At 32.8% G+C, this 26472-nt stretch overlaps 2 protein-coding genes across 3 annotated transcripts; one reads left to right on the plus strand and one right to left on the minus strand.

Moving 5' to 3' along the window:
- Positions 1-5573: 5573 nt before the first annotated feature.
- LOC127737215 (ankyrin repeat domain-containing protein 50-like) lies at positions 5574-7424 on the plus strand. The gene has a single exon (XM_052247750.1). It carries the CDS (start codon positions 5574-5576, stop codon positions 7422-7424), a length of 1851 nt encoding a protein of 616 aa, XP_052103710.1.
- A 2887-nt stretch (positions 7425-10311) lies between these two features.
- Positions 10312-24563, minus strand: LOC127739286 (kelch domain-containing protein 1-like). Of its 2 annotated transcripts, none has more exons than XM_052250950.1 (11): positions 24422-24563; positions 23260-23390; positions 22589-22659; positions 19788-20009; positions 18144-18231; positions 16275-16352; positions 15626-15765; positions 14097-14209; positions 13428-13591; positions 12949-13001; positions 10312-11612 (listed from the first exon to the last, which is right to left on the minus strand). In XM_052250950.1, the coding sequence occupies exons 2-11, from the start codon at positions 23359-23361 to the stop codon at positions 11420-11422; spliced, it is 1224 nt and encodes a 407-aa protein (XP_052106910.1). In that variant the 5' UTR covers positions 23362-23390; positions 24422-24563; the 3' UTR covers positions 10312-11419. The 2 variants fall into 2 exon arrangements, with proteins under 2 accessions (XP_052106910.1, XP_052106908.1); XM_052250948.1 differs by lacking the exon at positions 22589-22659 and adding an exon at positions 22711-22781 and having other exon boundaries at positions 24422-24556.
- Between the last annotated feature and the right edge of the window lie 1909 nt (positions 24564-26472).

Here is a 26472-nt window from a genome sequence, read left to right on the forward strand (position 1 = left end):
GCTAAAGTGACAAAACAAGGTGACCCCCAATTTTTTTTTTTGTCATCATATCTTATTCCTTAAATCATGAATTATCATCACTCAATATTTTAGGAAAAAAATCATTGGTAGAAATTAATATGCTGTTTGGTCTTTAATGTATCAGGTAAGGTAGAATGTTTGAGCCATCAATTTCCTTGTTATACATGTACATACGCACGATGAAGAGGGTAATAGAGATTACCAGACGAACAAATGAACTGACCAGAAAATATAACGGCCCTTACTTTGGCTAAGGTGTGACTACTTAAAAATTCCAAAGATCTTTTAGAGAACATACAGTCTCAGACTCTGTCATCCTACAATAGTATTATAAAAATGACTTTTAATACTATACACAAGTATTCCCTTTCCTAACTAAAAGATTAGTTGAACGAGTTGGTCCTTCTTTGTTTCATAAAAAAAGAATGACCAACGTAGATACAAGTATCTTGTCTTAGGGAGGGATAGATCGTAATTTGTAAAAATATCACTCTGATTCAAACAAAAAAATATCTGGAACTGACTTCCTGATTGACAACATATTTGTTAAGATTGTAGGGTTTTTTCAATAAACAGACGGCATTCCCATGGGAACCAACTGTGCTTCTCTTCTTATCGACTTGTTCTTTTATTTAAATGAAGCTGAACTCATACAGGAACTTCTTAGGAAGTAAGAAAAGAAGTAATCAGTATCTTTCAACTTTACTTTCCACTGTATAGATGATGTTCTCTCAATAATTAACTAAAATATTGGTGACTATGCTAAACGCATTTATCCCATCGAACTTGAGATAAAGGACAACAGATACAGTTACGTCTGCCTCATATTTGTCTTACTTCTAAAAACTGGCAAAAACTGGCAAAGGTGGTCGTTTGAAAACAAAACTTTACGACAAAAGATTATTTCAGCTTCCCAATTATGAACTTTTCATTTATATGTAGCAACATTCCAGTAGCGCCTGCATATATATCTCCCAGTTTATAAGATATTCCGGGCTTGTATTTACTAACTGGATTTCCTTGATAGAGGGTTGCTGCTCACAAGTAAGCTATAAAGCAAATAGTTTCAAGTGGTGAGGTTGAAATCATCCCTTCGTAAAGTTTACGGACGCCATATCGATCGAGTTGGTTGACCGTTATGAAAACGGATGTGTTCCAATTGTCGTAACTACAATCCCGTTCCCTTTTCCCGAGTGTGGCCTACCTCATTAGACTTGTCGTGGGTTCGTACATACATGAAACCACGACCGATGCCATATGTGGAACAGGATCTGCTTATTCTTCCAGAATACTGAGATCATCCCAGTTTTTGTTGTGGTTCGTGTTGCTCAGTCCTTAGTTTTCAATGTTGTGTTTTGTGTACTATTGTTTGTCTATTTGTCTTTTTCTTTTTTAGCCATGGCGTTGGCAGTTTGTTTTCGATTTTCTTTTGCACAGTTTTAATATTGATATTCTAATCTAAATAATTGCATTTTACTATCAAAATTACAAAAAAAGCTCTATTTCTTATAATACTGTTAATTCATTTATTTTTGTGAGTACTCATTTTCGTGGATTAAGAAAAAAAGTAAGTATAGAGTTGGTGGTTTTGAAAAAAAGTTTGCATACAAGCCTATATAAAATTTGTGTTTTGATGAAGATTTAGATTCGTGGTTCACCAGTAAAAACGAAGTCCGTCAAAATGTGTATCTCATGAATTATAATTAATCCACAATAGTATAAATAACATTTTAGATGCACAATCCGTAATCATTTGATGTTGTCACTACCTTTATCTGATGTATTTTCCAGATGTTCCAGATTCAAAAACATTTGATGTGAGTTTGATGGTTACATTACTTAGAAATCTGACAAAGCTAGCCCATCCTATGGGTGGATTTGACTGTTTACCTTCAGCCACGGAGACCTCAAAAAGTGCTGATTTAGCCAGATTCAAATACTACAGGAACTACTTAGCTCATGGTAATTTAGACACAACCTCTTTTGGTACGATGTGGACTGATATAACTGGGGTATGTTTGGTTATGCGTTTGTCTTTTACTTGATTTAGGATGATGCATTGTTTATTAGAGACCCTTACTCTGTCAACGCACCTGCTTTTACTGTTTTTGAAGTGCATTAGTTTTATGTCTGTTGCCTTCATTTGTAGTTTTTTTAATGGAATTGATCATCGCGTGACTCTTAGTTAGGTCTGTCCCTTTATTAAACGGCATTTGACCTAATTATAAAGTATCATACGTAAATTTATGCACCCTACGAACATTTTAAGTTTCTTCCTGACAGCTATTGATAGCTTACACCTTTTGTCCCTTTTTTTATCATATTCTTACTTTTTAAAACAAATATTGAGGCCACATAAGAGACCCTTTACAACAAATGCCATGAGTGTGTATGTAAAGGTAATATCTTTGGTTAGCTTGCTTGTCTTGCTGTCTGTAGGGGTACACTACTCCTTTCGGAGAAGTGTACCCCTACAGACAGATAGATTGGTTATCTGTCGGACTAGTCCACTATTAAAGGAGGGTAGTATACCTACCTTAATAATAACTTCACGGTTCAGCTAACAAGCAAGCTAACCAAAGATATTAACTTTACCTACACACTCAAGGCATTTGCTGTAAATCTGGTAAAGAGTAATTTGCTTAGTTTTAAACTGATATCTCTTAAAATTAGTATTCAATTTGTCTATGGCATGTACAAAATTATAACAGCAACAAACCGGGCTACACTATTTTGACACTAGACTAGGATTTGTTTTTTTAAAAATCAGCAACTAGTCAACTAAGTAAAATTAAAAAGCGTGTGATCTTTTTGAATTATGTTATGTAACCCAATGAAATGATGGTCGCTTACAAACCAACTAAAATTACAAGTATAGTCCAATATTTTCCAGGCAATTGGTAGATTAGATGGGCAGCAAATAAAACAGGAGTGTGATCATCTTAAAAACAAACCTCTAGATCAAAGTAACCAAGAAATAATGCTTGACATCAAAAGGTCTAATGATGAAATCAGGGAGCTTAAAGAATCATTTGATAGCCTGAATATGTCGCATACTGAAATGACACAATCTCATAAATTACTACAAGAATCCCATGAATTGCTACAGAAAGACCATGCACATGTTACAAAAGAAATTGAAGAAATAAAAAGTGCTCAGAAGGTTACTGTGCCTTGGAATATTAGAGGTAAGTTGTTAGTTAGTACCTCGGTACTCTGTCAATTTAGCTGATTTCTTGGAGTGTGGTAAAAAGTATCTTTGTTGTCAGGTTGGTAACTGGAATGCTTAACAGGGGAAGGGCAGTCACGTTGATAACTGCTAACGTAAACAAGGTTAACTAGGGAAGGGGAGTAAGGTGGATAACTGGTAACGTTAACAAGGTTAACTAGGGAAAGGGAGTCAGTTTGATAACTGGTAACGTAAACAAGGTTAACTAGGTAAGGGGGGTCAGGTTGATAATTGCAAACGTTGACAAGGTTAACTATGGAAGGGGAAACAGGTTGATAACTGCTGACGTTGACAAGGTTTACTAGGGAAGGGGAGTAAAGTTGATAACTGGTAACGTAAACAAGGTCAACTAGGGAAGGGGAGTAAGGTTGGTAACTGGTAACGTTAACAATGTTAACTAGGAAAGGAGAGTAAGGTTGATAACTGGTAACGTTAACCAGGTTAACTAGGATAGGAGAGTCAGGTTAATAACTGGTAACGTTAACAAGGTTAACTAGGATAGGAGAGTCAGGTTGACAACTAGTAACGTTAACAAGGTTAACTAGGATAGGAGAGTAAGGTTGATAACTGGTAACGTTAACAAGGTTAACTAGGATAGGTGATTTAGGTTGATAACTAGTAACGTAAACAAGGTTAACTAGGATAGAAGAGTCAGGTTGATAACTGGTAACGTTAACAAAGTTAACTAGGATAGGAGAGTCAGGTTGATAACTGGTAACGTTAACAAGTTTAACTAGGATAGGCGAATCAGGGTGCCACATGTGGAGCAGGATCTGCTTACCCTTCCGGAGCACCTGATATCACCCCCCAGTTTTTGGTGGAGTTCGTGTTGCTTAGTTTTTAGTTTTTAGTTTTCTATGTTGTGTCATCTGTACTATTATTTGTCTGTTTGTCTTTTTATTTTTGGCCATGGCGTTATCAGTTTGTTTTCGATCTATAAGTTTGACTGTCCCTCTGGTATATTTCGTCCCTCTTGTGTAACTGGTTAACAAGAGTGACAGGTTGATACTTTTCTTTGCTTTTGTTCTGTATCTTTCATTATGGTTTCTGCTTTGATACAATAATAAATAGAGATAACTAGAGATGTAGTTTGTGAAAAGAAATACTAGCAAGTAGGATACTTTCAGAAGTGAAATAAAATGTGAAAAAAAAAGGATTAACCGCTAATAGACATATGATCATTCATTATAAGTAATCTGTATCATAGTAATCAAATAAATACATTTTTTCTTATTGCTTAATTTCTATTTCAGAGAAAACCAGAGACACACTTAAGGATTGGAAAGATAATGATACGATGTTTATAGAAACAAGAGCTGCCTAGCTTGTACTCAAATCGATAAAGGAAAACAGTTGTGTAACTATTACAGCTAGTTCTGGTGTAGGGAAGACAGCAACACTCCGGCACGTGGCTTTAGAGATGAAAGATGAGGGCTATGATGTCCTTATAGTGACAAAACCAGGTCACATTGTGAAGTATTACAACCCAAAAGAGAAGACATTGTTTGTTTTTGATGATTTATGTGGAAACTTTTCTGTTGACCAAAGTGACATTAAAAGTTGGGACCCAGTCATGGAAAATATAAAAACAATTCTTGACAAAAATAAAACAAAAATTCTTGCAGCATGTCGGTTACAAGTGTATCTAGATGAAAAGTTTGAATCTTTATCAGTGTTTAAGTCATGCGTATGCAACCTGTTGTTAGAAAACATGCGTCTGTCAAAAAATGAAAAACAGTCAATAGCAGAGTTATATCTTAAAACAAAAGCATCAAAGATTACAGGTTTTTATAATTTATACGATTGTTTCCCTTTATTATGTAAACTGTACCATGATAATCCTGAACTTAATATTACAGATTTCTTTCAGAACCCATTTTCAGTTTATGAAGCAGAGATGGACAAGCTTCTTAAGAAAGGGCATCACACTAAATACTGTGCTTTGGCTTTATGCATAATGTTTAACAACAAGTTGAAGGAAGAAATGCTTACAGAAGAGTTGAACGAAGAAACCAGGACTATTATCGAGAACACATGTGAGGCATGTAGATTAGACAGGGGAACATCAAGACTTGTGTTACAAGATGGTCTTGAATCACTTAAAGATACATTCATAAAACAAGAACAAAACATGTACAAGATTTTACATGATAAAATGTTTGACTTTTTAGCATACTTCTTTGGGCAAAATATAATTCATTGCTTGATAAAGAACGCAGACAGGGGTTTGATCAAGGAAAGATTTGTATTAGAAAAACAGCATGACATGGACCAGTTTATTACTATTATACCTCCAAAGTACCATAAACTGTATATACAAAGAATGATTGATGACTGGTCAAAGGAAAAAGTTCAAGATGTATTTAGTAACATCAATATGAAGATACCTAAATTCAGACAGACATTTTTGTGGCATTTAAAAAGTCTGGATTTATCGTACCAGAGACACCTGGCACATATCTGTGGTAAACATACACCATGTATTTCTCTTGCGTGTTACGATGACCCAGACTTCTATTATTTGAAGACATTTGATGATCATCATCATGATAAGGACGATGATGCTTATGATACTGCTTTATTACAGTGTAGTTACATAGGATATATTTCCTTGGTCCAGTGGTGTTGTAATCAAGGTGTTGATGTAAACATGTGCACATATAGTAGACTGTCACCTGTAATGATTGCTTGTAAACATGGCCATACAGAAATAGTAAAGATATTGTTAGACAATGGAGCAGACTTTAGTAAACGTGATAAGGATTATCAAACACCTATATTTACGGCTTGTAAACATGGTCATACAGAAATAGTAAAGATAATGTTAGACAGAGGAATAGATTGTAATACAATTAATAAATATGGTCAGACACCTGTAACAAAGGCTTGTGAACGTGGTCATACAGAAATAATAAAGATATTGTTAGACAGAGGGGTAGACTGTAATGCAGGTGACATGTTTGGTCAGACTGCTGTTTTGAAGGCTTGTGGACATGGTAATACAGAAACAGTAAAGATGTTGTTAGACAGAGGTGGAGACTCTAATAAATGTGATAATATTGGTCAGTCACCTGTACTGATGGCTTGTGGTCATCCAGAAATAGTAAAGATCTTGTTAGATAGAGGAGCAAACTATAATAACTGGTGCCTTATGGGTAGTTCGCCTATAAGTACGGCTTGTAATAATGGTTATATTGAAACAGTAAAGATATTGTTAGACAGAAAACCAGACTATGATCGATGTGATATTCATGGTCAGTCATCTGTTTCGAAAGCGTGTAAACATGGTCATACAGAAATAGTAAAGATGTTGTTAGACAGAGGAGCAGACTGTAATAAATGTGATGACCATGACAGATCACCCTTAATGGAGGCTTGTGAACAAGGTCATACAGAAATAGTGAAGATGTTGTTAAACAGAGGAGTTGATTGCAATACATGTGATATTCATGGTCAGTCATCTGTATTGAAGGCCTGTGAACATGGTCATCCAGATATAGTTAAGATGTTGTTAGACAGAGAAGTAGACTGTAATAAATGTGATAATGCTGGCCATTCACCTTTAATAAAGGCGTGTTGTGAACACGGTCATACAGAAATAGTAGAGATGTTGTTAGACAGAGGAATAGACTGTAATAATTGTAATGGAGATGATCAGTCGCCTTTAATGAAGGCTTGTGAACATGGTCATACAAAAATAGTACAAATGTTGTTAGACAGAGGATCAGACTATAATGGATATGACAGGTTTGGTATGTCAACTGTAATGTATGCGTCTAAACAGGGACATACAAAAATAGTAAAGATGTTGGTCGACAGAGGAGCTGACTGTATATCTGATAGATGGGGTCAATCAGCTGTAATGTATGCTTGTGAACATGGTCATACAGATATATTTAAGATGTTGTTAGACAGAGGAGCAGTCTATGATAAATGTAACATCAGGGTTAGGTCCCCTGTAATGTTTGCTTGTGAACATGGTCATACAGGAATAGTGAAGATATTGTTAGACAGAGGATCAGACTATGATGAGTGTGACTGTTTGGGTAAGTCACTTGTAAAGAAGGCTTGTACGTTTGGTCATACAGAAATAGTAAAGATGTTATTAGACAGACGAGCAGATTGTAATAAATGTGACCAGTTTGGTCGGTCACCTTTAATGGAAGCTTGTTAACGTGGTCATACAGAAATAGTACAAATGCTGCTAGGCAGAGGAGTAGACTTTAACAAATATGACTGGAGTGGTCAATCACCTGTATTGATTGCTTCCAGAAATTATCACAATTCAATAGTTACCATGATAAATCAACATTCCAGTTATGTTGAAATGCTGTACACCAGACGCGTTTTTTTACATTAGACCCTTAAATGACACTAGAAGCTATAAATTGAAAGGTCAAACAATGAATCTATAGTAAAGATGTATTTTGACATTATAAAGGAGGATATAATTGTTGTAAAAATGCATTTTGACGCTATAATTTTGCTGGTGTTATTGTAATATATTATGGTAAGGAAAAACGTCCGTACAATTGTTGAGATACTTTTTGTATAAAGATTGTCTGTTGTTGTTGAGGGTTGTGTTTTTGAAAGATGTCACTATGTTGTTGAAAGCTGTGCGGTTGTTGATTACAATATTACATTTGTTGTTTAAATGCATGTAGAAATATGTTGTTTTATATGTGTAACAAACTGTGCTATTGTTTCTAACAGATACGTTTTCGTTATTGAAATATTTGCTATTGTTGTTGAAAATATGCTGTTTTTATTAGAAATGTACCATAATGTTGTTTTTAAGATATGCCCCTCTTTAAAAATATAGGCAATTGTTGTTGAAAATGTGCTGTTTTTATTAGAAATGTACCATAATGTTGTTTTTAAGATATGCCCCTTTTTTAAAATATATGCAAATGTTGTTGTTAGATATGCTGTTATCTGCTCTTTGGTCGGGTTGTTGTCTCTTTGACATATTCCCCATTTCCATTCTCAATTTTATTGTTTCTAACAGACCTGATGTTGTTAAGTCATGTGCTGTTGTTGTTTAAAGATGTTTTATTTGTTTTTTCAAGAGATGTACCATTGTAAATACATGCTTTTTTGTAACATGATATACTATTGTTTCTATTTTGGTTACATAATTTGACACTTTTCTACAAATTTTAAACTCATGAAGAGTGTTGTGAAAGGTCTGAGAATTGGCAAAATGGTCATTGCAAAATGATTATAACTAACATGATGTTTTGAAAACATTATGTTTTTTGCGTAAAGCTATTTAGTGCCAAATTTGCAGTAGGTTCTGAAAAAAACTTTAATTGTATATAATGGTATTGTAAATAATTTTATCAAGATTTTGACAAATATACAACACTTTATTTAGTTATAACTGAAAAAGATTGTTTGCATTGCTGTATTATTTAGACTGTTCAACTGTTTTCATTTGCAATTGATAAAATTATCTCTTCTTATATCAAATTATATTGAGTCTTTTTCTATTTGAATTATCAGTAGTCATCTTTACATGTTTATCTTCATACCTGTAATATTCACTTAAAGTTTATGGTACCAACAATAAACACATTAGATGTAGAATTTAGTTAATTTCATTTTATTTGCTGTTTTTACAATTTACTTCTTCACAGCAATTTTCTATTTAGTTTTATATCATTGATATAGCTAAAGGATTTCAACAAAAATCTATTTATTTTTGTAGTGCTAACTTAAGAACCTTTAAACTTATTAGAATCAATGTTATTGAGATTTTTCGTTGTTTATGACATTGATAAGAATATTGTATACAAACCGTACCTTTCTTGAAATGCCTATATAAAGTAGGAAAAACTCCTACAAAAGGACATCTAGGAAATTGTTGACAGATTATGTTGTTGTTTTGTTTGTTCTTCAAGTTATTTTTGTGTCTTTTACAAGAACTCAATAAATCATTGTATTATTTTATTATTGTTGTTTGTTTAATGCCTAGAAATCAAATACTTCTCTACTATATCATGGACCAGCAAATTAAACACTTATTACAGAATGTCTGTTCTTCAAGTTGAAAAGAAGGTGGATTTTTTGACTGCTTATTTAATGCAAGGGTATATTAGTATGTATGGAATATTGCAACAGCTCACAAACCTAACTCCTAAAAATTAAATTTAGCATAGTTAAACCCAGCCAGATGTGCCTGTCACAAGTGTAGAACCTTGTCAGTGGTTGTCATAATTCATATCAATGTATTTGGTGATTTGAATTTAATTTTAATGACAGGTCATTGACAGTCTCTTCAGTTCACAACTTTTTTAGACTCTCATCTGTTGTTGACTACTGTATGCTAGCCTCCGATATTTTGATTATTTGTGTTGTTAATATAAGGTCACAGTATGATGTACATTCGCATACCAACATGTACAACAGACTACACACCAAAGATAGTTGTTAATAGTTCAATGTAGCTTAAACAGTTTATGATGCTATTAAACCACCAAGGTTATTCATGTTATGCCATAGGAGACTCCTTGCCTTTATTAAAAGGATTTAAATACAAGAAATTGATCGTCGAAGTTTACTCTGCTGCTCCCAGATAGGTAACAATATGTCTCTCTTCATGAACATTGGAGGCTTACAAACAACAAAATCAAAGTGCTTGTAAGCACTGAAGGGTAAAGATTGCTTTACTTTATAAGTGGTGAATAAAATTAAAATTTCATTGTATTAAGCGTTGGTTGTAGTCAAATCAACTCCAATTTTAAAAATTACTTTAAACAATGACATCATTGATATTTTTACAACAGGTATTAGGTTTCTGCACTTTGCACAAGTTATGTAATTTTCAAACCAAGTATAACATCATTTTCTAACATGAATAACTGATCATATATATTTAATTAATAAATTTTCAGCAAATGTTCATGGATAGGATGTATAGAATGTTATGATCAATGCACTATATTTTTAGTAAATCAAAAGTAGTGATAAACCATGGAAGATATAGATATCAAGTCAGTACCATAGGGCTTTGATTGCATTTTATGCAATCTTTACCCAAAAACAAAACAGAAAATTCATACTTTTACAAAATATATATTCATAACAAAAGAGATATAAGTACAATCATTATATACAAATGCTAAATGACACATATATTAATGTTAACAGTGCATGAAATTGGGAACCATTTCTTTAAAATACAATGTTTTTACTGCAAAGAAAACAATATCATTCCTATCAATTTTTATCCTTAAAAACACAAAGACTTTTTTTTCTCATCAATTGCCTTGAAAACTATTTCATCAGGAAAGACTGAAATCTATTCAATCCACCTGATTAGTTCGTGTGTTAACCTCCATGCAACTGAGGGACATTCTTTTCAAGAAAAAAAAGATATCCATAGAGACAAATATCTCATAATTTAATGAAAAATTACATTAAGATGTGAACATTCCTGTTTGAATGCTTTTAAACTAGTCATTTTGGGTGCCCTTTATAGCTTGCTGTTCGGTGTGAGCCAAGGCTCCGTGCTGAAGGCCGTACTTTGATCTATAATCGTTTACTTTTACAAATTGTGACTTGGATGGAGAGTTGTCTCATTGGCACTCATGCCACATCTTCTTCTATCTATAAAATGCAGAACTGAACATGACTCAATGATTATATTTTTAAAATTTAATGTAACTCAGTAAAATGAATATTCCAGCAATGCCTGAGCTGGTACAAATGTCATGAAATAGAAATTCCTACATAATAAAATTTCCAATTGGAATAAAAATTCTTGAATATGATTTCCACCGGAACAAATATTACAGTATTTGTCCATAAGGGAATTAAGCCTTAAAGGGATAAAGATTACTTGTTCCAACAGGTACAGATATTATGGCATTGTTTATAACAAAGTTACCAGGGGAACTTCTGTTAGGCAAAACAAATATAAGTTGACAAAAAATCAATAAGTAATAGAATGATAGGCAATACAAAAAATTCCATAGGATAAGCTGAGATCACAATAATATCTTTATTTTTATCTACATGATCAGAACACGTCAGAACAGATTGAAGTACCAATTATCACATGATTATTATTCAATAGCCATGATGTAAGACCAGCAAGACATCTGTTTTACTTGTTGTATTTATAACACCCACATCCTATGTTTGTTTCCATTTAAACAATGGTTGCTATGATATAGAACATGCCAGACCTGGTTCATTGACCCCAAGTTCACCTTCACTGTCACTGTCCATGTCATAAGTGGTACATATCTGTTCAAGTTTATTTTTATCCTTTAACCATTGACACAATGGTTGAGGCAGCTCCTCCCACAATTCTTGAGTATGAGATTTTCTTTGGTATACATCATCTAAACATAATCTGGAAATAAAAATCACTTCTACATTTACAATTCTTAAGAAATGATAATATGTTTTATGATATCACTAGTCAACCAATTTGGATCTGAAATGGTCATCTTGATCTGATCAGCTCTTTTTAAAAAAAGACTGAACAATAAATCATTAAGTCATTGTCAGTTTTTCAGTCAATTTTCAGACTTATCCACTGCAGTAAATTCAATACTGTTCAGACAGTTGGCTTGCAGTTAAATAAGATTTTTTCAGTCTGTGTAATTTACCTGAACAAATCAACATCATACTGAATAGTCTGAAAAGTTACTGAACAGTACTTTATTGACTACAAGCGATTTGTCTGAACAGTACTTAATTGACTACAAGCGATTTGTCTGAACAGTACTTAATTGACTACAAGCGAATTGTCTGAACAGTACTTAATTGACTACAAGCGAATTGTCTGCACAGTTCTTAATTGACTACAAGCGATTTGTCTGAACAGTACTTAATTGACTACAAGCGAATTGTCTGAACAGTACTTAATTGACTACAAGCGAATTGTCTGAACAGTACTTAATTGACTACAAGCGAATTGTCTGAACAGTTCTTAATTGACTATAAGCGATTTGTCTGAACAGTACTGAATTGACTACAAGCGATTTGTCTGAACAGTACTTTATTGACTACAAGCGAATTGTATGAACAGTACTTTATTGACTACAAGCGAATTGTCTGAACAGTACTGAATTGACTGAACAGTACTTTATTGACTACAAGCGATTTGTCTGAACAGTACTTTATTGACTACAAGCGAATTGTCTGAACAGTACTTTATTGACTACAAGCGAATTGTCTGAACAGTACTTTATTGACTACAAGCGAATTGTCTGAACAGTACTTTATTGACTACAAGCGAATTGTCTGAACAGTACTTTATTGACTACAAGCGAATTGTCTGACCAGTACTTTATTGACTACAAGCGAATTGTCTGAACAGTACTGAATTTACTGCAGTGGATAAGTCTTAAAATTGATTGAAAGACTGAACATGACTTGATAATTCATTATTCAGACTTATCTTATATTCAAAAAGGTTAAAATGACCGCCTAAGTACTCTTTTCATGTTTAACTTGTAGAAAGATTAACAATTCTTATGGTTAATAAAACAGCTTTTCATAATGGTCAACTTTCCATTTCTTTTTTAATTTTAATCTAAAAATCTTACTTGACTTTGTGCTAACAAAGAGAAATTCTCATTTTCATTGAGACTTTGAGCTATAATCTTCTTTTATATGAACTCTGTGATTATGTTTTCTTCTTTGATTTCTGAATATGTTATTTTACAAAATGATATAATTACCTGAGTAGAGAATATGGCTGTAGCTGTATTGTCAATACTTCTCCACTTATTTTCTGAAAATATAAAATTTCATTTTTTTAAAATCTCAAAAACAATATTTTTCTTCATTTTCTCAGATGTAGGCTTTCTCACAATAGTAATAAATCAAAGCAGCCATCCCTCTTACATTTATACCGGTGTTTGGCAAAAACAACAGGCCCCAAAGTCTCATTTGTTTTTCATTCTATAGCATAATGCAAGTTTTATCATAAAGAACCGGACATCATTATGGTCAATAAAAACTCAAACAGGGTTTCAGAGGTGATGCTAATTACTTCATCAATGCCATTGGAAAGAAGCAGTAAATACTAATTTTCAAATCATTGGTTATCCATAATCAAAGCTTTAAGTTTCTTCAACACTATTCACAGATCAGTCAAGAATATGCTTTACTTTTTTATGAATCACATAATTTCTGATTAAAGGGAGATAATACTTACATTTTCCAGAGAATAATCTAAAATGTTATTGCAGCAGCCACCAAAGATAATAATTTCCCCAGCAGTGGATAAAGTGGATGTGTGCCACAGACGTGGCTGGTTTGAAGGCAGATAATCTAAGTGGCACCATGACAGTGTAATAGTATCTAGTATCCACCCATCACCTAAGAAGAGATCACACACCATCATTTTTGCAGCAAAAACTGTTTCTTTGCAGATATGTTTAAAATATTTAAAATTTCTTTCTGGTCAATCATTTCTCATCATTATCAAATATAGGTCTCTTTTAGCATTAAGAATACTAGTGTAACATGAGATACTTGTTTGCTAGATATAAAAATATAAATTATGTGTTAACTTATCTACCGGTATTTGGGATATTTACTTTAACTTTACCAGTTAGTGTTTAATACAGAAAAAATCAAGAATTAAAACCAAAAAAAATCATCAGTTTGCTTCAGAATTCGATCTTTTTTATTTTGCAATCTAAAAAAAACCAAGATGCAAATCAATTATGTATCTAGATAAATTGTGCAAAGATAGTATTCTGTTGAATGAAAATAATACTTAATGAATTTTGTGCCTCTGAAGCAGGACAGAAAGAAATGACTTTTATCATCATCAATTTCATTTATATATATATGAAACTTCTCTCTAAAGATCACTTACTAAGAGGTGTATCATTTTGATCAAAGCCTCCGTATAAAAATAACCTATTATTTGGTAGTGTAGTCAATGTATGCCATGACCTTCCACAAGGAAGACAACCCACTGTTCTCAACCTACAAATAAAAAACATATTTCATTGATAAATATTTCTGGTTCTTAGATTAAATACAAAGTAGATATTTTCAGGTCTATAAACTATAAATTCAAAATTAAGATTCATAATGAACAAGAATGTGTCCATAGTACACAGATATCCCACTCGCACTTTCATTTTCTATGTTCAGTGGACCGTAAAATTGGGGTCAAAACTCTAATTTCGCATTAAAATTAGAAAGATCATATCATAGGGAACATGTGTACTAAGTTTCAAGTTGATTGGACTTCAACTTCATCAAAAACTACCTTGACCAAAAACTTTAACCTGAAGCAGGACAGATCGACGGACTGACAAACGAAAGAACGAACGAAAGAACGGACGCACAGACCGAAAAAACATAATGCCCCTCTACTATCGTAGGTGGGGCATAAAAATAAATAAACAGGGTGAATACATGAACTGATTGTTTTGAATGATGTTAATTAAGAGACATTGCTTTATTCAAATAAAAAAAGGGCTCGTTGAAGGTGTTTCATGATGATGGATTTTTACAATCTGTGAAAAAGATATATATTTTTATAATTGGAGGCACTTCTATCTTTTTGTGGTAGCAGTAAACAGCTGTGACATCCAGTACCCAATTATTTTCATATATTTTGATTTGTAATATTACATATCCTATCATAGATGTTTTGGCAAATATATTCCTACAGCTATCACGGTTTCGTGGAGAGATAAATAGTTATGACAAATATCTAACACACTTACGACAGTGGGTTTAATTGCATCTGTGAAATTAAGTTGAATTTAATTTCAATCATAATTTCCCTCCCTTATCATATATCATTAAGCTGGAAACAGAGACCTATTCAAGCAGCTCATACCTTCCACATATTACATGGTAAGTGGCCCCCAAGATTTAGGACTTGGCAAAATTGTACTTTTGTCTATCAATTATAGGCTTAAGATGACCTTTACCATTTAGCTTTTGTTACTCTTGTGTCATGGGATTGCTGTCCTATTAATGTTTATCTGTTGCCACTGTTGTGTGTTTCATTTCTAAATGATTTTTTGATTGCTAAATGATCTGTCCATTCAAATCTTATATAAAAACAGTGTAATTCATTTTACATGTTCTATCCTGATAATTTCCTCACCAAACTAATGTCATAGTGTATTCTAGGACTTAACTCCAATAACAATGTCCAATCACAACTTATGTTACAAACAGCTTAATTAATTTCCTCTTACTCATGTGATGATGTCCAATCAAAACTAATATAACAGACAGTTTTATAAAATAATTTTTTACTCTTGTGACCATGTCCAATCAGAACTAATATTACAAACATTATAGTTTACTACCACTTACTCTCCTGACAGTGTCCAATCAAATCTAATGTTACAAACCCTTTAATTTATAACCACTTACTCTCCCGACCATGTCAAGGTTTCTAAGTCTAGAAAATGTAGATCATTCATCCGTGTGGTTTTATGTCGACCTCCAAATAAGAACACAACAGAAACTATTTTAGCTGCTGCTGAGGCTGCTCTTGGTAAAGGGACATCACCCTGGTAATAAAGTGCTCAGAATTAATGCTACAAACACACATCTTATTTTTTTCAGTGTTTCTACATTTGAAGTTTATTGCATATATGCAATACTTCTAACGCTTTAAACCTTAACTTTGCTGTGTAAAACATGCTTTTACTTTTAGGGAATTTATATATGTTGTTTGCTTGTGCTACTGTTTAAATGTTATTCATTTACTTGGCACATTCAGATAAAAAATAAATAGAGCTTGTGTTTCATTATTTTTTACTAAATGTAGAAAATATTTCAGACTTAGTCAAATCTATGTAACTATGTTTTATAAATGTATTTATCTACAGCTGAGTATTCCAATAAAATGGTATAAAACGACTAATTCATTGCAAAATTGCTTTCTATGTTATATTCGGCAATTTCAAGCATTCACAGCCATTTTGTCTTAAGCCATTCATTTTTTAAGATTGTCTCAGATTAGATTAACTCCTCTCCCATCTATTGACAGAAAGTACCAAGAAGTTATTGTTATTACCTTGCACTTAGGATTTGTCCATTCTCTATTTACTGTGTCATATATACACAGCTGATTATTCCATCCTCTCCTTGGAAACTACAATGGAAACACATTGTTGACTTTATTAATTGAGAACAAGAGTCTCTAAGAGCCTGAATGTCTCACCTGGTAAAAAAATATGCCATTTTGATATTTTGATTTTTACCTGTATTGCAATAAGTTATGTTTGCTTATTTGTTAATCTTACTCAGTTACATTTTTGTATATCTTATATTGATGGTAATGTTTCATGCTTACAGTTTCTATCTATCTGTTATACTTTTCAAGATAATAAACAAAACTAAAAAAATTGTCAAAAATAGTTATCTAAGGACAATAACTTCTTTAAGGAGTTGTCAAATAATTTTGGTTTTATTAGCATTAAAAGGGAAAGGTCCTCAACATTTCTTATTTTTTGCAATTTTGGAAGTAAGAGTTGATAAGTAAAACTAAAGTTATCACAAATTTTTTTAAAGCTCCATTCAACAAACAAACTCGTGAATAAAAACAATCAGAATTTGTAAATTGAAAGAGCAGTAAAATTATTTCAGAATGCTGTTTACCTTTGTAGGTGTATCTCTTAACACAAACTGGACAATTAAATTGAAAAAATATCTAGATACTGTACACAATCTGTTACAAAGTAAATAAAACATGACACCAAAATTTCCCATTTACAGCATTTGATATGTTCATAATTCTTATATGATTAGCATATTAGGGAGTACATTTATATGATTGGTTGAGAGGGATTTCGGTAGTGGCTTGAAGTTATTTATTTTTGGATAGAAGACGTTGACTGAATTACTTTTTGTAACCAATGTAAACAAGATGGCGGCAATAATAACACAAACCGGCTCAAGTTTAAAAATATTTATTTTCACTTTGCATTCATCGTTTAATTAAATAATAAACACAAAACATTCATTAGAATGATAATAAGATATTTTTGTAGTTTATTTTTTATCAGATAGCAAATTTCATGGAGTACATTTTTTTGCGTTAACCAAAAAATATATTCATGCGGCAGGCCAATTCAATGACACAAATATACAATTTACATGAGATAGAGGTTACAAGTGGGGAAATTGAATTCCTTATCTCCAATTTTAAAGAATTATAACGATTAAAGACATTTTTAAAGGAATTTATTGGTGTATAAACTGAACCAATTCACTCATGTTTAATCCTATAAATCACCTTCACCTTCATCAGAAATCAACCTGTTTCACAGTGATTCAGTCGACAAGACAAGACTGATTTCTAGCTTGATCACTTGTGTGTTCTCTAGAAACTGAAACAGCCACCTAATTGCAAAAACTTCATATCCATAAAAAGGTAGAATAACCACTACCAGACTGGTACCCATGCACCAACTGTGGGGACAAACATGAAGTCAGATTATCACACTAAGACTGGAACCAACAGTGTCTCCTGATACTTACTACCCACTACTTAGTGTCTCCTGGTACTTACTACCCACTACTTAGTGTCTCCTGGTACTTACTACCCACTACTTAGTGTCTCCTGGTACTTACTACCCACTACTTAGTGTCTCCTGGTACTTACTACCCACTACTTAGTGTCTCCTGGTACTTACTACCCACTACTTAGTGTCTTCTGGTACTTACTACCCACTACTTAGTGTCTCCTGGTACTTACTACCCACTACTTAGTGTCTCCTGGTACTTACTACCCACTACTTAGTGTCTCCTGGTACTTACTACCCACTACTTAGTGTCTCCTGGTACTTACTACCCACTACTCAGTGTCTCCTGGTACTTACTACCCACTACTTAGTGTCTCCTGGTACTTACTACCCACTACTCAGTGTCTCCTGGTACTTACTAAAGTACTATCTGTATCCTCAACATATACACCATTAACTTTCATGTGACCACTTATAGATGGACCAAATCCACTGAAGCAATAAAACCTAAAAAGTAACATTGATATGAGGTAAAGAGATGCATTATATTTTTAAGGAAACATCTGTCAACAATACAACACAGAACATTATTTGAAAAAAAAAACTGTTTAAAACTGAACTGATAAATATTAACTGATTGTTGTTTGCTTGACATTCAGTGGCAAATATTTCATACATGTTCAGGAAAAAAAATTATTATAGTGACTACCATTTCTTATATTATAAAATGAAGTGCCTTTTCTGAACAGACTTTATGTTCCTCTCTCTTTCTATTGATTTTTCTTCTTACCATGATAAATCAGAGAGTGTTGAGTACTCATAAAATAGGTTAAATTATCTCATCCTACTATTATTTGTCTTTTAGAGGAATTTGAAGTTAACAACAGATCTCTAATAGCCTCTGTTTATTCTATTTTTATTCTATTAATTATATGGTACAGAAACTTTTCTATTGTTGATAATTGAATGTTGACCTGGTGTTTAACACCACTTTCAGCACTATTTGCTATATCATGACAATTAGTTTTTATTGGAAGCCGGAGTGCCCGGAGGAAACCACGACCTTCAGCAGGCAAACTGACAATCCTAGTCAATTAAGATCAGAGTCGAAATTCATCTGCCACATGCGGGGTTCAAAGTCATAACGTCAGTATTGACAGGCTACCCACTTACTGGATCCTTTTTATTTAAATGTTATGTAAATTTTATGTAAATGTTATGTTAAGGTTTTGTGAAAGTAGTCACCAATTTCTCATTCATTTTCACTAAAATTTCTTCTTGAAAATTGTTTCAGCCTTAGCACTTTGCTCTTCAGATTTTACTGTAAAACACGCATTACAAAATTTAAAGGCAGCAATCTAATTGGCTGATGTAAAAATTACCTGAACATAATATAGAACCAAGTGTTTTCAGAACCTTATTATAGGGCTTATAAGCGAAGCGTGGACAAAGGATCTGTATTTCAATAATATTGATAATATTGCATCTTAGTCATTGACTCATGTGATCTACATTGTACACAGAAAAATTTGACTCGTGATCTACATTGTACACAGAAAAATTTCACTCATGTGAATTGAGATTCACATAAATCTCACGTGAAATTCTGTGAAATTCACAAAAAACAAGCTTATACGTGAAACTCACATGAACAGAATTCACCTGAATCTCATGTGACACTCACATGAATGTCATGTTAAAATAACGTGAATTTTTTTCTCATGAAATTCATGTGAAATTTCAAAATAAAGTTATTCAAATAACATATAAATTTTTCAAATTTGATTAAAATCATGAAAAACACTAATGTTTTTTTTTGTAAAGTTCACATGAAATTCATGTGAAAAATTTCACATGAGATTCCTGTGAAATTAACGTGAAATTTTTCGCGCAAGTTCCACATATAAGCTTGTTTGAGGTGAATCTCATTTGAAATTCATGCAAGCAAAATTTGCCTGTGCATTCAGTGATTTCATCTTCTGAAACTGTGGCATAATAATGGAGGTTGATATAACAATCATTACAATGCATCAATGGAAACTGATGAAATGAGGTATTCTTACTTTTGATTATAGAACCAGGCTACAGCTTTATCTCTCGGACTTGGTGATTGGTCAGATTCCAGAAGGTGCCATGTATATGTCTTTAAATCTAGTCGATATAGTTCATTGCTGTTTCCAAAGCTGTTGTGTCCTCCAAATACATACATAGAATCTCCAAAGCAACAAGCACAAGCCCCTGAGAGTTCAAAAGGGCATAGTTGAGGGTCAGTTTTCATACAATGCCTAAAATGATAGAATGGATAAAAGGTAATAGGGATGTTACTCTTAATAATCATACATGTATTATCAAATGTTTAACTCATAGGTCAAAATACAATTTTTAATTATTATATCATTAATGATAGATATATGGAAATAAAGACATCATAGATACCAGGCTTAAAATTTTGTATGCCAGAGGCCCATTTCGTCTTCTAAAGACTCATCAGTGACGCTCAAATCCAAAAAGTTAAAAAGGCCAAAAGAAATATGAAGTGGAAGTCTGGAAGAGTATTTAGGACACAAAATTCAGAAGGGTTTTGCCAAATACACCTAAGGTAATCTATTCCTAGTGTAGAAAATCCTTAGCATTTCGAAAAGTTCAAAGTTAATACATACTGTAGTACAGGTAAATGTTTTGTCAGCATATATCTCATTTTTTTGCTTTGTCCTTTCACTTTGAACAATAGTTAATGTGACTGCGTTTTGTAATACTGTTACACTGCATTTTGAGAATAATTTTTTGCATATGACCCTGTTGACCCACATATATTTGCAATATGTGCCTCTTCATTTAATCTATGGCATGCAAACATTGCTCATGCTTACAAACTTGTATAAATTAGCTCTCACAAATACAAGTACTGTGAGAAAATTCTGCAAGATCATAACATATTAGAAATCATACATATGTTTGTTTGTGCTACAGGCGATTAGAACATGAATAAAAGGTACTTATTCATGGAGTAAAATAAATAGGCAATCAAATGATAAAATTGAGAATGGAAATGGGGACTACGTCAAAGAGACAACAACCCGACCAAAGAGCAGACAACAGCCGAATGCCAGACAGAAACTCGTCTCCAAAAGTAAATTTCCATGTATTCTATATGAGCTAGGTTCTGACGTCCCAAGGTCACTGAAACTTCTAAAAATATTTTGATTTTCAGACAACATATCTTTTCAATAAAAAAATATGCTCTTTGGAAAAATTCAGATATATTTATTTTGTATTAAAAAAATCCTTCACAACTTTTTTTTTCATTATGATGACTACATGTATAGAATTATTATTATACGTAAAAGTCATTGATTGCATTGTTGCTAAACAAAGGAAGCTCATACGTAGAATAGAAGCTGATCTTTTTACTTTCTTTTATCCATGTGAATTTGTGCATGTTTTGATGAGATTAAAATTGAACCTTAAATGACATAATATATTTTGGGAAGTCTACCTTCATCATCTGACTTTGTATTATAAAGACAAAAAATAGATGCTCAAAGTTCTAACTGATTTTTTTTTTAGCAAATGGCAATTTTAAGAACTACCTAGGCTTTGGTGTTTGTAGTCAATTAAGTTTAATTTATTGAACATGCTGTCCTTAAATGTCAAAATCAGCAGACAAAAGGTGAGATCTCAAAAATCTTGTCAGACAAAAGGTGAGATCTCAAAAAATCTGGTTAGACAAAAGGTGAGATCTCAAAAATCTGGTCAGATAAAAGGTGAGATCTCAAAAAATTCTGGTCAGACAAAAGGTGAGATCTCAAAAAATTCTGGTCAGACAAAAGGTGAGATCTCAAAAATCTGGTCAGACAAAAGGTGAGATCTCAAAAATCTGGTAGGACAAAAGAAAAGCATGATGTCACAGAAAGCAGATCTAATTTTTTTAATGAAAATTTGATAACACATTAAAAAACAGGAACTACAAAAAAAGTTGTTTAGAACATATACCAACCACCACAATCAAGCAACATTGAAAAACACATGGTCCATCTTTGTAAAATAGAAAATTACCAAAAGGGTTATTGTATTATGTTTAGGTTTTTTAAATTGTTTCTTCACTAACCACATATTTTTTATGATTTTATTTTCAATTTTGTTTCACCTTAATGTTATTGGCTGTGGTGGCTACTGATTACAAATCCTGGATATTTTTTAATTAAGAAATAATCATTTTTATTATCATCCATGGATCAGATCATTTTTCTAACAACAATTTTTGATTGGAAATAATATTTCTGTCAATTACGATTCGCAGGTTCTTAAGAACTTCAAACCTTAAATGATTGACAGATGACAGAGTTATGGCAATAGGATGAGCTAAAACAAGACAAATCAAATAATTTAAATTATCGGCTTTTCACTTCCAAATTTTACCACGATATTCAAAACATAGTTTTTTAACAGAATATAAAAATCTGTTTCTGCATGATCTATAATGATGATTATCCTTCAATTTATTTTAACTGAATGTCAATTTTATCTATCTAGTTTTAAAATTTCCAATATCAAAATTCTTTGTATGTTGCATACGTCCCCACATGTGACAAGGTAGATAATGAAATCAGTGGTCAAGGTATATCTCAGGAGGCACTGCTGACACCATTTAACATTAATTAGATTTCTTAATTACCACTGACGTGATAATTGGGTTAGGGATATCCAGTATTTTACTAAAATCTATTTACTTTAATTTTGAAATGCAGTACTTGGAAAATCAAAGGTGGCACAGGGAAATTCAAGCCTGGCGCTACAAAGGTCATGGTGGTCCCAGATAGGTATTTTTTTTTTCTTTATCCTTAACTTGCTTTTAAGAACCTACCAGATGTTATTTTCTGTACTGTATACCCACAATTCATTAGCTGGCAGATAAAACTCAAAATTATTTTCTGACTGAAAATAAAAACGAAAATTGTTTGTTTAAAATAATACAAGCTAACCTACCAAACTTTATTTTCTGTGTTGTAAATCCACAATTCTTTGGCTGCTAAGTAATACTGAAAATTATTTTCTATCTGAAAAATATATTGTTAAATATGATGTGCATGTAGATTTTAGAGAACAAGAAATGTCAAGCTCCCTTAAAAAACTAGATAATTCTACATATGTCATTGTATGGCTTGACACTACATGTAACACGTTAAATTATTACATGACACTGTAACACTTGTTTTTTATTTCATTGTCAATCATATACAAGATTTTTTAAATAGAGTTATCCCCCTTTACCCACAAAGCCATAACTGTAAAGACTACATATATTGATACACTATTTGCAATATATACCTTTTTTCCTATTGCTTATTGCAAACAAAACATAATGGATGCTAAAATATGTTTTGTGTTTTTTCCTCAGAACATGAACAGAATGATACCATATCTTCTTATTTTTATATGTACATTGTTTTCTGAAACTTAATGTCCTTATTTGTTTTGTTTAATGTCCAATATTTATCATTTATAAATTTTTTCAGTAGAAACTTGTATACATACAGAATATCCACCCCATACAATCATATACTGGCCATAACTAGCAGCAACATGTCCACATCTGGGTGTGGCTTCTTTACACACCGTCCGAGATACCTGACTCATGTCACATTCAAATCATCTTCTTTTTTTATCTGCAAAAGTGAAAAAAAATACTCTAAATAATAGGAAAAGATAACTAAAACATCATTGTATGTGGCAGCGAAATCATATTGACTAATACTGCAATTTTCTATAAATTTACTCTTTAAAAAGTTTTAAATAGTTAAAACCTCTGTCAGTTTTTCTACCCCAGGCAAAGATGGCGTTAGTGAGATATGGAACAACTTTTGGTAGTTTTGATTTTCAATGCTCCTCAACTTCACAATTGATTTGGTCTACCGAGCAATACTGATGAGTCTTACATTGTATGTAGACAAAACACTAATTAATCCTGGAATATTTTATTAGTTTTTCACAATCCTGTTTACTGTGAAAAGCTGGGAAAATCTAGGAAGTAAACAATATTGAAGCTTGAATTAACTTACTCACATAAGTATTGCAGGAAAAAGAGAGTGGCTGAACCCTAGACCTGAAAATGGGTATCCATGTGCAGTTTTATCGTTGAGATAATATAAATATCAGCATGATTCTGATGTACATAGTTTTCTTATTACTCAACTTGTCAGAACTTCTATGTTATTAGAACCAAGACATGGTTTTGGACCTTGTGATGTTCATTGTTGTTTGTCTTTGACTGTTTTGGGTTTGTTTTTTGTTTTTTTTTTGTTTTTTTTGGGAGTGGGGGCTAGGTGTTGATGGTTGATTTTTTAATGTCAAATTCTTCTATCTCACAAAATTTTGTCAGGCACTATATTTTGATTATCTATGGACATCAGATTTGTTTTAATATTGAATTATGTATTGCTCAGTTCTCAATCCTTTTGGGATTATGTGTCTAAATGATGATAAATCGATTTTCTAAACAGTACAGGAAATTTATAGGGATGCATGTTCGCTGTATGGCACAGGTACTTGTTTCTATCCATGGGAGTGTTGACTATATAGTTATACATGTATATGCATACATATATGGAAAATTATTCGACCTTCCTATGGATAGAAACAAGCGCCTGTGTTGTTTGGTTCAAGTTCTGATATACAGAGATTGGATAAAAGATTTTACCATGAATAATGATTGTCGAAATTAGACCCATTACAGAAATAACAATCTTATGTTGGTTTACATGTTTAAATACACCTATTATCACTGATTATCTGACACAGTGCTTTTTGTTGACAGATTTTTGATAACAGGAAGTACTACTTTCAATATAAAACATAAAGTATAAACGGAGAATGGAAAATTCCGGAAAGTATTTTTATAGCAACGTTCCAGAGCTCTGGCAACGTTCTTTGCTTTTTCTCCGTTTCTAAAAGGGGTTACAAGGTCTTACAATGCTATAGCAGGGGCGGGTCCAGGTAAGGGCGTAATGGGCGTACGCCCCCCCTTTTCAAAAAAAAAAAAAAAAAAAAAAACTATCGTTATCTGCTTATATTGTATTGAATATGGCAATTTATCATATTCATTAATTAAACGCATACTCTGATTTCTTTTTATACTGATTCCCCTATCCGATAGGTGACTTGGACACCTTTTTTAAACAACCAAAGCGGTAAGTAAATCCATACATGAAATTGTTGTTTTGTGTGACACTTCCCCAATGGCCATTCTACATCTACCCGGGGGATAATCGCTATATATATGATACCGGGTATGTTCCGACAAACGGGGTTGCATTTTCAGCTAAATTGTCTGAAATGGGGTTAGGTTTTTTTCGCCTTGCATTGGAAGGGGTCAGATTTGACTATCTAGAACGGGGTATAATAAATACAATGTTACACTATTGTTTCAGATAAGGGTGAATGTTTGGTACCATTAAAACGTTTAAAACCGCTGCAACTGTTTGCACCTGTCCTAAGTCAGGAATCTGTTGTTCTAAATACAGCACAAACAACATTTTCCAAAAGACAAAAAACAGTGAAAAGGTATATTTTAACAAAACGGGTATGTCAAAAGTTCAGAAAAAGCTATCGTTAAAGATTTATTTTTCATTTTTCATGCCCATTTCATATAACCTTTTAACGGAATTTACAACTTCTTCCAAAGATTTGATATCCACATGTTAATCAATACATAATTCGAATGATCCGAAGGCAGACTATTTTCACCAATTTGTCTATCATGGAGTCTGTTATAATACTTCATAATTTGATGCTAAATTGTTGAAATCCAGGAGCTTCTGACCTTCCCCATGGACCCTATTCCAGGGCAACCGGAATTACGCCTCCCGTTCATAAAATCCTGGCCTAGGACTATTGAAATGTAAAGTAACGCCCTATACCCTAGAATTTGGAATTTCTCGTTATTGGTCTACTGCTGTTAAGATCCATCCAATCATTTTAATATACCATAGACAATAAATGGAGAGAATTCCAGGCGCGTAGCAACCCGTACGCAAACACGCAGCTGCGTACACATCGAAAATTTTACAAAAATAAAAATAGAGTAAATCTAGTAAGAATAAAACTAAAGTAATAAATTAAATTAGAAACTATTATACAAACATGTTAATAATCCCTTTGTAACTATATTCCGTTCCTGAAATTATTTTTCATTTACGGAACCAGCATTATGATTATGTTGCTGATGCAAACAATTAAAATGGTCCTCGAGGTGTCAGAAAACAATTCTATGCCTCCTTACCCAGTCCTGACATCTTTTCTGAAGATTTTAAAATAACTAACGAAATATAATACGACGTTCTAGAGAGACCATGGACAACGATTCATTCTCATGATTTTCCTGTGAGGTATGGATAGTCTTAATTACTTACGTCGTCATAACAGATTTTTTAAACTGTCCAGTCAGACTTAAGTTTAACGGGGGTGGTAAAGAGTAATTTTCGTGCATCGTGTTAGCCGTTTTTATGCCTCGCAACTTAAAGTTGGGGGTGCATATTGTTTTACCCCTGTCCGTATGTCCGTCCGTCCCATTATGGGTATATAGTTATTTCAGATAGCTCCTCCTACAGTTTGAATCCTAGGAAGTTTTCACTTTGCTGGCTGTTTGTACATATATTGAATGTGTGCATGTGGTCAGGGTTTTGATTTTTATTGATATTTGCTCTTTTGGGAGATAGTTGAACTTTGTCATTTTTGGAGTATATACTTGCA

The sequence above is a fragment of the Mytilus californianus genome, unplaced genomic scaffold (genome assembly GCF_021869535.1).
Source record: "Mytilus californianus isolate M0D057914Y unplaced genomic scaffold, xbMytCali1.0.p SCAF_4, whole genome shotgun sequence".
NCBI classification, from domain to species: Eukaryota; Metazoa; Mollusca; class Bivalvia; order Mytilida; family Mytilidae; genus Mytilus; species Mytilus californianus.

Coding starts and splice junctions, on each gene's coding strand:
- LOC127737215 (XM_052247750.1), top strand. CDS start 5,574: ATGATTGATGACTGGTCAAAGGAAAAAGTTCAAGATGTATTTAGTAAC.
- LOC127739286 (XM_052250950.1), bottom strand. CDS start 23,361: ATGAGTCAGGTATCTCGGACGGTGTGTAAAGAAGCCACACCCAGATGT. Junction 13,592..14,096: donor TCAAAATGATACACCTCTTA/GTAAGTGATCTT, acceptor ATCTCTTCTTAG/GTGATGGGTGGATACTAGAT. Junction 13,002..13,427: donor TAGATTATTCTCTGGAAAAT/GTAAGTATTATC, acceptor TTATATTTTCAG/AAAATAAGTGGAGAAGTATT.